At 43.2% G+C, this 12,700-nt stretch overlaps 2 protein-coding genes across 4 annotated transcripts in view; one reads left to right on the forward strand and one right to left on the reverse strand.

Moving 5' to 3' along the window:
• VPS53 (VPS53 subunit of GARP complex) overlaps nt 1-12,700 on the reverse strand; it is a 1,098,026-nt gene that overhangs the window by 306,808 nt on the left and 778,518 nt on the right. The gene's annotated exons all lie outside the window — the stretch shown is intronic.
• LOC144822404 (uncharacterized) lies at nt 555-6,864 on the forward strand. Of its 2 annotated transcripts, XM_078679871.1 has the most exons (4): nt 555-969; nt 1,077-1,110; nt 3,763-3,926; nt 4,517-6,864. In XM_078679871.1, the coding sequence occupies exons 3-4, from the start codon at nt 3,767-3,769 to the stop codon at nt 4,993-4,995; spliced, it is 639 nt and encodes a 212-aa protein (XP_078535997.1). In that variant the 5' UTR covers nt 555-969; nt 1,077-1,110; nt 3,763-3,766; the 3' UTR covers nt 4,996-6,864. The 2 variants fall into 2 exon arrangements, with proteins under 2 accessions (XP_078535997.1, XP_078535996.1); XM_078679870.1 differs by lacking the exon at nt 1,077-1,110 and having other exon boundaries at nt 556-969.

The following is a 12,700-nucleotide window of genomic DNA, read 5'->3' on the forward strand; positions in this document are numbered from 1 at the left end:
GTTAGCACACACAATAGCACTGAATCATGCAAACATTCAAAACAAGCATTTGCAATTCAATAGGTCTCTCAGTTACGCGAGTTTAAGCTATTGCCATTGTACATAACAATGCCTTTTATTTATGTTTTTAAAAACAAAACTAAAATAAAAGGCACCGTTATTTGCAATGTCAATAGCTCAAACTCGCGTCAATGCGAGACCTATTGCATTGCAAATGCTTGTTTCTGATTTGTGCCGGCCTGCCCGGCAACACACTGATGTCACACAGACAGAGACCTGTGTTGTTGACTTCAGTGGCTCCTCTGCTCACACATCCTGTTAGGGCCTGGACAGTCTCTGGGAGACCTGCCACATGACTCAGACTCGTGGCCTGGCTGCCTTGTGATCATTACAAGGCAAGGGGAGGAGAGGCAGCTGAGCCCCAGTGATGTCACCTGCAGCCCCCACCAGCACAACAACAACAGGTGGCCAGCCGGGTTGCTTTCGATTCAGCCTGCGCCTCACATGATCCACATGATAGAGAGGCCCTGTGATGATGCTCGCTCCAACTGCAGCATCTAGAAGGGAGGAAATGAGAGGCCCCACCTGCCCCCACCACCAGCAGCACACACAGATGTCTAGCCGAGTTCTGCTTTCGATTCAGCCTGCCTGGCCTCTCTCCCATCCTGTTGTTTCCTGCCTCATGGTGCCCCAGCCTGGCCTGCCCCCTCCACAGAATCGTTGCTGTCGTCAGGGCAACCGAACTTCCTCTGAACACGTGTCTCTAAGAGCACGTGCTCTGAGAGAGTTGAACTTTCGGTGATGCTTTTGCCTGTGTTCTCCATCACAGTGCCAAGAGAGTCTCTTCTGCAACACAGTACCAGCGTCAGCTCCTCTCTACTCACTAGCCTCTGAGTCTTGCCATCTTCAACTGCATTGCCACTACAGCAGCAGCAGCACTAACAGCTGAGACTGCAGCCATCTGAGCCAGTAAGTGACAGAGCATGATGTGACCAGCAGACAAGTTAGTAAATACTCTGATCCGGCAAGGACATCAGCAGCTGCCTTATTTTGATATTTTTACCACACTTCCCTAGGTGCAGCAATTAGGATTCTGACTGAGAGACAGTGGTAAGTCTCTTTATTAAATTAACAGTAACTGTGAATTAAATGTTCGCTACTGGAAGTGTGCGCTCTGCATGTTGTAAGTGCAGAAAGCCAGTTTTATTAAAATCACAAGTACTGTTGCATATTCCAAAAACTGTTTGAGGAGGGCTGGATAGCATTAATTCTCACAACCCTTCTTTTGTGCTTGTAAGTTATTTGTGCAACTAACTTCTGTCACAGGGTGAGTTACCTGGTTCACTAAGCAAGTTTGTTGAGGTAATGTCAAAGTAATTCAGTGTGAACTTGAATGTTTCTTGCAAGATCGGTGTTTTGTTTAGTAGCAGTTTTACGCAGGCGGCACAGAGGTTAAATCCCTGCTGCAAACCTGAACCACGTAGCGCTACTGTGTATTTTGATAGTAGCTGTGAGTTGCTGCTTTTCGCAACCAGATCATGAGACCTGTTTTTTTTTACTTGTGGAACTTCTGTCCTGGCTGCTCCTGGTGCTGAACTTGAGGGTGCTTTCTTTAGCTGTTGGGGGATCTGAAGTCTTTGTGTACCCAGACGTTTTCATGCAACAACAAACATCACAAGATAACTGGCGAATAATGCTGCAGCAATATGAGATTGGTTTATCTAGTGTCAGTTTTCACAAAGGAATATAAACCACATGTTTTCTCAGAACTGTGTATTTTGAGATTAGCTGTGTTATTGCTTTTCACAACCAGATCATGAAACCTGTTTTGTTTACTTGTGTTTGAAAGTTCTGTCCTGGCGCTCACCTTGAGGGTGCTGCTGTGTTTAAATGATGTTGGGGCTGAATTTGTACACCCATGAGTTCTCATGCAATAACAAATGTCACGAGAACTGGTGAATAATGCTGCAGCAAGCTGAGTGATTTGTCTAGTGACAGATTTCACAAAAGATCATGAACCACATGTTTTACCAGAACTGTGTATTTTGAGTTTTGCTGTGTTTCTGCTTTTCACAACCAGATCATGAGGCCTGTTTTGTTTATTTGTGTTTGGAACTTCTGTCCTGGCTGCTCCTGGCACTCCCCTTGAGGGTGCTTTGTTGAAATTATGTTATTGTTGGGGCTGAATTTGTGTACCCAGGATTTTTCATGCAAGATCAAATGTCCAGATAACTGGTGAATAAAGGAGTCATGCAGCAACATGTGTGTTTTGTCTACTGACCGTTTTCACAAAAGATCACGAACCGCATGTTTTTGTATCCGAACTGTGTATTTTGAGGTTAGCTGTGACTTACTGCATTTCCACTGAAAAATCCTTTCCTTACTTGTGGAATTTCTGTGCATGGCACCTGAGCTAAAGAGGTGGAGGTCACATGGTTTCTATAAGTGTCCTAAGGCCTGCTATCCTGCAAACTTGTGAAAAGAAGCAACTATCTGGTCCATCAACTTTGTCCTAAGGCTGTGGTTAATAATGTTACAGGCTACCTTGCCATTGCAACCAGAACCCATACTTGCCCTTGTTAAAGCTCTGCAGAGACAACGTTTTTATGCTGAAACTTGTGTATAACGTCTTCTTTGATAAGGTACAGAAGGATTTTTCTATAAATGCTTACGTGTGAGAAGGGAGGGCCTACAGAAGTACATTGTACTCTTATGTTGACGCAGATTTTTCAATAGTTTGAGTGTACCTGCTTGCCTACCCCTAAGCATGGCTGGTTTTGGTAAAGTTTAATATTGCCTGTTTCCTAAATGGTCAACAAAAACCACAAGTCCCAATAATGCAGTGTGTTGGATAAATAAAACAAGGAGAGTACTCCATGATTGTAAGCCTGCCATCACAGTGATGCTCAACACTTTAGTTGAAGCACATTGTGTCTGTGCAAATTAATGTTGATACTCTCTGGCTAGCTAACTTGGTATTGTGGTGTTATTTGGTGTGTGGTCATATTAACTGGTGTTTTTCTCTCTTTGCCTTTGAGCTGTGGCACAGTGGGAGCTGAGAATTGGAGGAGCAGTAGCTGGGAACAATGCACAGGCTTAATATAACTCAGACTTTAACCCAGTGTGATGTCTCCCTTGATCTAAGTTGTGCCTGATTGAATTCAATTTGGTGACTGACAACATATTGAAATGTTGGTTTGTGTTGCTATATTGCATTCTGGGTTATAATACTGCATTGAGTACAATCAGGAATCATATACGTATGGTTAAAAACTTCATTATAAATCTGGACCTGTAAATTCAAATTTTTGTTTGTTTGTGTACTTGTATAGATATTCAAAGTCCACCATCTTTGCAGTGTCAGTGATTGAGTGACCCAAGAAATCTTTGTAGGACCGACTACACTGAACAGGATCTGCACAGCAGAACAGTCAGTGACACACCAGCAGAGTGGGAGTACTAAACTCTTAAATTTGGTCTTTGGCTGTGTACCTCAGGTATAGACACAGTATTGGCGAAAGGGCATCATTTAGTATTTAAAGAAGGTCTCAACATATTGGTGGCTTGCTGACTTGTATGAAAAACTAGATTTTTAATTATGCCAGGAGCATCATAGATTCATTTGGGAGGCAGCACCTGCTGGACCGCAGCTTCACTGTGACCGCATTCTTTATAGGCAAAACCATGCTTTATCGCTATTGGTTATACATGTAGAATCAGGTTGTGCATATTTGAGTTTCTTTCCTTTCCCTGTCTTGGCAGAACAATGTCTGATACAGATGACAGTGAGCCCTGCACTTCAGCCATGACTTCCAAAAAGGGAAAGGCTGCTTCTAGCCAAAGGAAATCTAGCGAGAAGAAATCTGGGGAACGGTACTATCGAACTAAATTCGACCTGTCCTGGATGCAGGCAGAGCAATACAAAGGTAGGCCAATAAGGTTATTTACTTTAAAGTGTGTGGACAATGGCATATACATTTCCTTGTATGTTATTTTTGCTACACCATGCTGCAACCTAGGTTTTGTGTTATCCATTTTGAGAAGAATACAAGGCCAACTGTTTTTATATGTTTGTTTCCCTTTTATTATATGAAGAGTGTATATTTTCTACTATGTGCATCAGGTATTGGGAGACTAACATTTTAGTAAAGGCTCACACATTGTGTGATCCTGGGCATTTCAGTTTCTCTTTCTGCAGTTTACTTTTCAGTCATGTGTGCTACACTATGAGTAACTGGACTTCTCTATTTTAGGTCAGTGGAATGGAGGTCCCGGTATGCTCAATTCATTGCTTGGTGTCCTTTCCTAAACAGTGTCTAGTCAGCCCTCAACAAATGTTATAATGCATAGCATAGACTTTTTGCGTTGTACTACAGCAGCCAGTGTAATGTGTGGTCAGTAGGTGCTTGTGAGCAGCAGCTAGCCACTGTATGCACTAGTGCTTTGATTTTAAAATTCTCATATGTTAAAACTTGTAGGGGACAATCATAATTTTGGAAATTCTTTTTAACTGCAGGGATCATTGTTCCTGTTAAGACCGATCCGTATTCCTTCCGCTGCTTGATTTGCGAGAAGATTGTCTCATGTGGACATCAAGGAGAGTTTGATCTGAAACGCCATATTAGCGGAAGAGTTCATACATCTCTTCAAGGCACAAAGATTAAAGTGAATCCCATCTCTGGCTACATGTCAATGAAGAGTTCCAGCGAAGACCTTCTTGCCAGGGAGGCGGAAATAAAATTCACAGGATTTTTGGCAGAGCATAATGTACCCTCTGCTGCTGCTGATCATTTGGGCCATCTCATAAGGACATGTTTCCCAGACTCTAAAATTGCGCAGGGTTATGCTTGTGGGAGAACAAAAGCAACCTGTGTATTAAATGATGACATTGCACCAGAGTTGTTGCCTGACTTAGTGGCTGATATGACATCCTCAGCTTTTAGTCTGTGTGTTGATGGTAGCAATGATCAAGGGATTGAAAAAATGAACCCATAACTGTACAAAGCAGGGTTTGGTATGCAGCAAATTTCTAGACATGTGTTTAAGCAAGGAAAGTACAGCGGAAGGTATATTTACTGCAGTATCTAATGTTATGACAAAGCATTCCATTCCTTGGGAAAATTGTATTGGCTTTGGTGTAGATAGTGCCTCAGTGAATGTAGGAAGGCATAACTCTGTTAAAACTAGAGTACCTCTTTGATTTCTAATGTGTATTTCATGGCCTGTCCTTGCCACATGGCTCACAATGCTGCATCCCATGCTGCTTCTGCCTTCTGTTCTAGCTTGAAACATTTTGATATAGAGGAATTGCTTGTAGACGTCTACTTCTGGTTCAACTATTCTTCAAAACGTAAGAATGTGTATGCTGAATTCTGCCAATTTGTTGATTCAGATCACCGCCGGATGCAGAAATGTATTTCTGTGATGTGGTTAGGAATGTCTACATGTTTGGATACACTGATTCTTCAGTTTGGTGCTCTGCGTTCGTACTTCCTGTCAACACCAGACAGTGACAGAAATAGCAAAGTCAGCCTAAGGAGACTTGTGCACAGTTTTGAGAACCCTATGACTGAGGTCTACTGTCTATTTCTTCAGGCTGTGTTACCTGCTTTTGTTAATTTCAACCTTTTGCTTCAAGTGGAAGACCCAGTCATTCACCTCCTGTACGATGCCATGATGGAATTAATTGTTGTGCTCTTGAGTAGAGTCTTTCATGTAGATGTCATTCAGTCGTTCAAGGGGAGCCCAGATGCCAGTTTGCCTGATTTAACATCAGAAGAATGGCAGATCCCAGATAGAAGTCTGTATGTTGGCATCATTGTGCGGGGAAAGTTGAGAAACTTGCTAGAAAGTGGGGACATTGAGCCAGGAACCCAGTAAGCTCTATATGAAGAAGTACGCAGCTTTCACCAGCAAGGTGTAAAGTATGCTTCAAAAGTCCTTCCAGTTAATGACAAGGTGCTTAAGCATGCACAGGTCTTGAACTTTTTCGAGAAACACAAACACGGTTTTGATAGTGTGCTGTTCTTAGTAGAACGGTTTGCAACCTACCCTAAGTTTGCAGAGCAGGACCTAGTTTGCTTAGAGCAAGAATGTGCAAAATACCAGGTCACTGACTTTTAGGACCTATCAACAAATGCAAGAGAAAGGGCTGCTATTAAAGTAAACGGTGGTACTGGTGAGGTTGTAGCCTACAGGATGGATATCATTTGACGCTCCCTTGACACAGAATTTACTATTGTTGGCACTCAGAGAAGCAAGTTTTCCCTTCTAGCTAAAGTAGCCCAACTTATCTTTACGTTTCCCCACAGCAATGCTGATGAAGAAAGGGTGTTCTCAAGGGTAACCAAGAATAAAACCAAATTCCGCCCCAGTTTATCACTTGATAGAACATTGTCTTATATATTAATGTTTCAATTGAACAGGCCTCAAGGTGAAACATGTAACAAATATTCTCCTCCTGAAAACGTGAAAAAGAAGGCAAAAACTGACATGGGAGTACAACAAGTTGCATGGAAGCTCATGATAAAATATCAACCTGTGTGTTATATTGGTTTCAGATATAAGTACCCATAACCCTGGTGATACAGGTTAGTGTGAGTAAGGGGTTACTGTCAGCCTCTGATACTTGACACTGAATTATCTGACTGGACTGTTTGTGCTGGTCTTAGTGGTTTCCCTTATTTAGGTATGTCAAGTTGGGCAGGTGTTGTGCTTGGTCTAGATATTATGTACATACGGACTTTAAAAGAATGTTATGCAAATGCAATCTGTTGCATCCAGTAAGTATTTTTGTATTTAACTGCGCATGTCCCAGCATATGTACACAGAACTTTAATAAAATACTGCTGCTGAAAAACGTAACTTTTGTAATATCATGGTTATGCATTCGTTTACAGTACAGTCCGGTAACAGGAGGGAGCAATAGGGTTAGTGTCTTTCCACTTCTGGTGCTCTGCAACAGTTTCAAGAAGTTCTTGGAGTTTTTAGTTGCTCAAATGGCTGTAATTTCTGATATTTAGAAGTTTCCCTCTTCTTCATTGCCTGATTTCACTCAAATTTTTAAAATGTCACACATGGGAATCTGAAACCTTGGCAGCTATGAGCCAACTACATTCTCTCCCAAATTACTCAATTGGACGACTAAACTGCTCCCTCCGAGTGACTCTGGCATTTGTCAATGGGGATTTTACAGTTAAGGGTTTGTGACTCAAGTTACTAGTGCCATTTTGATTATTTTTTATCAATTTGCCATTTTTTCTAGGAATTTCACAAAACTTTCATGCTGTCATCTCTAACATCAATGCATCAAAGGTCATGGAGGGAAGGAACAGGGAATGTGGACTGGTTAAAAAAAAATCAGAATCAAACAAACTGTCGCAATTTGCGACTGGAATGTGCAGGAATTTTTTTCACATTAGTTCGCCAAAACACACCTGGTAATCAGGGGATCCAGTGAATGACATATGCAAAGGGTTAAATGTAATTTACACCAGGGATTTCTTAGTGGAGCCAAAGATCACAAAATCATGGATGTATGTGAAACGCTGCAAAAAAAAGTGCAGACTCAAGCAAGCGTGCACGACTAGGGAGACCATTTTGATTCTGATTTTTAATGTAGCGTTCCAAGATGGCATATGCCCATCTTGGAGTGGTTAATAAATATAAAATAAAAAGTGAATGAGTGCACCTTTACACAGGAGTTGTCCAGGGAAAGGTAGGACAGCAACAGAGAAATGTGGGGGCATGGAGTTGGCATTGTCGTATTGCTGTGCCTGACCCGTCTGTAACTTCCGTGTCAGGCATGGCGGGAAAGGGAAAGGGAGGAGCAGGGGAAAACAGCGGGAGTTCAAGGTTTACGCGAAAGAAATAAAGACGTGTGGAACATTCACTCGCGCCCGTGTTTTATTACAGAGCGCGGCCTGAAAAGCATGAGCATGTAAACGATGAGCAGCAGTAATGAGATGAGGGTTAATAAAAAAACAAGAGGGATGAAGGAAGTAATAAGTGCTGGGAAGAGAGGGAGAGCAAACCAGAGGGCTAGGCAGCAGGAAGTGAAAGGGGTAGCAGCACACACGGGAGAGAGCAAGAAAACACTTGCACTCCCAAGGAGTGCTAAAAGCAAAAAAAAGTTTAATGAATGTAACCAGTAGAAGGATACAAGCCATCCAATCAAAAGATAGGTAAAAAATCTAAGCTCCAGCAGAGGGATAAACACAAGAGGAGGAAGGGAATACACAAATTAAGACGTAAGCAGATGAGACAAGAAAGCAAACCAATCATTTAAAAATGAATGACACAGAGCAGTACACTCTAAGTAGTAGCACTGTACACCATAGGTCTTTCAACAATCAACAACTAAAAACGATCTGTAGGTGTGACCAAAAAACCGACAGGGGATCCAGGGAGACTGCTGCCCACTACACCCCTGTGAACTTTGCTAACTTCCACTACTGGAACTAGCCCACTCCCTCCAAAGATTATTATCCAGTGCCTACAGGGATAGGCTGCTAATGCAGACAATGTGGCGTAGCTTGTTGTGCATCCAGCAACTGTGACTGGTCATCTTTTAAAGCAGTGGGATTAATACGTGTCATGAACTGCAGACAGCTTGTTTTCTACCCTAAGGAGAAATTTTTTAATTGGGTCATATAATGCATTTTGAAGCACATAAGAAGCCATAGGTCCTGTTTGGGTACTCATTGTGTGCCGTGTAAGCATGACTCTCCACAGAGGTATTGCAGGTTAACCAACAAAATACAATTTTAAGAAAATGGTGGAAAAATGACACATTTTAAGTACTTGTGACAAAGTCCAAATCTAAACCAGTAAGGATGTTCATAGAAGAATTTATTTCAAGTAACAAGTATAGAAACCGTGCCAGTGCTCTTCCAATTGCTGAGTTCAGGAGAAAATGCTGCCACTAGAACCTGGCGGAGCCACAAGCACAAACTAAAAGAATACAAGGTAAAAGAAACATGTCACGAGGAGCATGTCACCATGAAGCGAACAATTGAAATAAAAATGCAAGGTAAATTCAAGTACAGAATAGTACATCAAACAAACAAAACCAAAACCTAATAAACTAATGTAAAACAAAATCCCTAAGCCGAGAAGGTAGTGACACCTTTCAAGAGAGTATTTTAGATGAAGATGATACATTTGTAGAAGGCAACAATGAAAATTCACCCGAAAGACATGAGGACCGAGGTACATTGCCTGAAGTCAACTGCGATGAATCACCAGAGGCAACCTGCACAACATTTTCTAAATCATGGGAAAAAGTAGAAGGCCTGGTGACAGAAGATACCTGAGTAACTAATGCCTCAAGGGAGTTATGACGAGTCATTTCATTTCCTTGATTCTTCCTGACTGCCAATATTTTAAATAAACTCCTTCTGCTCCACCAACCCTTTCCCAAAATTAAGAAGGCTCCCTTACAAAGTTTGACAATTTGGGCAGTAGGTATAAATGGTGAATACTTCTTCCTAACTTTAGAGTTTTTGTTTACCAAAACCAATACCCAACGTTAACATCAACCCCCTTTGCATGATGAATTTTATCAAACCTGACTTTGAGAAGGTTTTGTTGTTAAGTTATCCTTATGACAATTTTGCTCTGACCAAGTTTAGAAGTCTGTTTGTTCATGTCCATATCCAATCCAATAATTCCACCTAACCCTTTGAGGGAGGGGAATATAAAGCAACCTGGAGGTACTTGATGTGAAATGAATTGATGAAAATGTTAATTTGTCACAGATAATGGCACGCACTTCACTTCTACTCAATGTTCTTTGGAGCAAATTCAATTTCCTAAATTGTGTTAAAAAATGTGAACATAGCATCTGTATTAGGAACAGGTGGGAAATCGAAATATACCAATTTAAAAAAAGAATCCATAAGTACGATCATATACCTTTCGTTACTGGGAAGTAGTTAAAAAGAGCCTACAAAGTCAAGGGCACATTTTTGCCAGACTTCATTAGGCAAAGGAACCATGTGAAGTGGAGTTTTGTGTGTCCTCCAATGTTTGTCAGAAACTAGCCATGTAGTACAATCATTAATGAAACTAGCTACCTGTGCTTCCATAGACCGCCATCAATAGTACTGTTTTAAATTTTTGTAAGAGGCGTTAATACATAAGTGACCCTTGTGTGCTACGTTAATCAAACTTTTCCTAACGGCTGTGGGAGGAACACAAAAATGATGCCGTAACAGAACATCATTAACAATGGATAATTCAGCAGCCACTTGCACAAAGGGTCTGAGACAGGGTGCAACATTTCTCTCCTTAGGCCAGCCTTCCTTTGTGTATTGAAAAACTGTTTGAATAACAACATCATCCGTGGATGCCTCCATCCAGCGTTTGTGAGAAATTATGTCATGATCATCAGGAATGTCTTCCACCCAACCTATAACACAATCATCTTCCGATAAAGGCTCCAACTCACATGTTACTGGTAGTCTGGACAGTCTGCTCTGGAATTATTCCCTCTGGCTATATATTTAACTGTAAAGTAAAATTCTTGTAATTTTTACAGTAATCACACCAACCTTGGAGAAGCTTTGCTGAAGCCATTGCCATTCAACATATACAGCAAAGGTTTTTGATCTGTCAAGAGATCAAAATGTGAACCCCAAAGAAAAGTTTGATGTTTTCCACGGCCCAGGCACAGGCTAAACCCACCTTCTCAATTATACTGTAGTCAGACTCTGCTTTGCACAGAGACTGAGAGGCAAAAGCAACGGTGCATACCCTAGCATTACAGAATTTAGTTCATGTTGCTCCGAATCCAACTTGGCTGGTATCCATCATAACAGTTCACTTGACACCAGACAAAAACGGTGATAACACTAGTGCATGAAGAACAAGTTGTTTCACTTTGTTAAAAGCCTCATGCACAGAATCAAACCAAACATACTTTTCATCCTTCTTGATTAATTGATGTATAGGCTGAACAGCCGCAGCACAGCCTTGAACACCTATTAAACCTACGAGGGAACGAGAGGTATCTTTATCTCACGGGAGCTCAATAACCTGAATGGCCTTGACTAATGATAATATCGAGGGGGGTGTCAGCCTGTTTGGGGGCATCATTTGTTCAAGTCCTACCTGCTCCTGACTTACAGCTACTCTGCAGACTTGATCCGCTCTCCCCCGCCGCCGCTCCTACACCGCGGCCGCCGAGAGGGGGGAGCGTCGAGACTACATCACCCAGCGTCCCCTGCTCCCACACGGGGACACCCGCAGCAGCGTAACACTCCCGCGCCCGGAGGCGCATAAGAGTGAGCCTCTCCTCCCGCCTCGCGGGACGCGCGCGGGCGGCGCCGGGCAGAGCCCGGGCAGAGGGCGGGCCGTCTGTGGCCGTCCGGGGCAGGAGAAGGCAGGGCAGAGCCATACCCTTAACATCTTCAGCCACAAATGGGTAAGCGAAAGAAAGCTTAGACTATGGAGGAAGGCGGGAAAAATGCTAAGGTCCCAAGACATTCAAATTCCATCATGACCTACCTTTCTTTGGCAGTGGGGGCCCTTACGAAGGAGATTGCAAACGCCGAGTACGAACTGGGCTTGTCAAACCCTTCCCTGACAAACATTATCCCACCCACCCCTACGGACTTGGATGATACTGTGCCCACTGATAATCCACCTCTACCCCTGGAACCAGTGGTGACTATTGTAAAACCTCCCCCCCATGTACCATAACCAAGGACATCGCCCCAACATTGCCCATTAGGCATATCAAGCAGAGCCACCTGCCAGTTACCCAACCAGCAAGGCGAAAGAAGGAGAAGAACGCCAACAGGGTGGGCACACCTAGCACACCATCTGACCCCCTGGGAGATAAACTGGATGCACTTTTTGTTGCTAGGATTGAACCTTTACTTGTTGGTATTGCGAAGGACATTGTGGACACATTAAATACCTGTCTAGAAGGACTCTTAAAGAAATGTGCTCTAATAGATAGACTTGTTAATACCCAACCCCCCTACATAGATACGAGTGATAGGGGGTGGTTCATGCAGGGAGATGGGAGCATGGAGTTGTCTGGTAAGGGGGCAACGGTACAGGCACCTAGTGGGGTGTCGCATTCTGAGAATAGTTCAGGGGCTATTAATACACCACTTCTTGGTAAGGAGGCCAGCGTACCAAAAAAGGTGGATCTGCCACGTCCTCTGAACCACTCACGCTCACCTGTCCACAGGAAGGCAACCCCCAGTGAATACAAACTCAACCTACCACCTGAAGCATCCCCATTAGTTGCAGTCTTTATAGGGGTACCCCCACTCATGGAAGGTGAGGTGGAATCAACCGCGGACCTTAACAGGTGGTGCTCAGACACATGTTGTGGGGAGAATATTGCGGACATGATCATCTATGCAAGGAGGGTGGGTTGGATTGGTAAACAGCGAAAAATCACTCAAGGGGACTGCGCGGTAATTAATTTTAGCAGGGTTAACCTGGCGGATAGTTTATTCTGGGACGGTTCTGCTATTTCACCAAGGGACCACCTGAGACCCGTCCCCCTGGGCATTTTCTACCCACCCCCAGTCTGCACTAAGCAGATCAGACGCTTCCCAGGGAGATGGCTGGGCGGGAGGCCACCACAAGGAGAGGGTAGTCCCTATGGGCACACATTCTCACAACCCTCAAGGCGATCGATTGCCCCGCTAGCACCCCATTCCCGGGCTCGCCTGAGTGC

Source organism: Lissotriton helveticus, chromosome 3_1 (genome assembly GCF_964261635.1).
Source record: "Lissotriton helveticus chromosome 3_1, aLisHel1.1, whole genome shotgun sequence".
NCBI classification, from domain to species: Eukaryota; Metazoa; Chordata; class Amphibia; order Caudata; family Salamandridae; genus Lissotriton; species Lissotriton helveticus.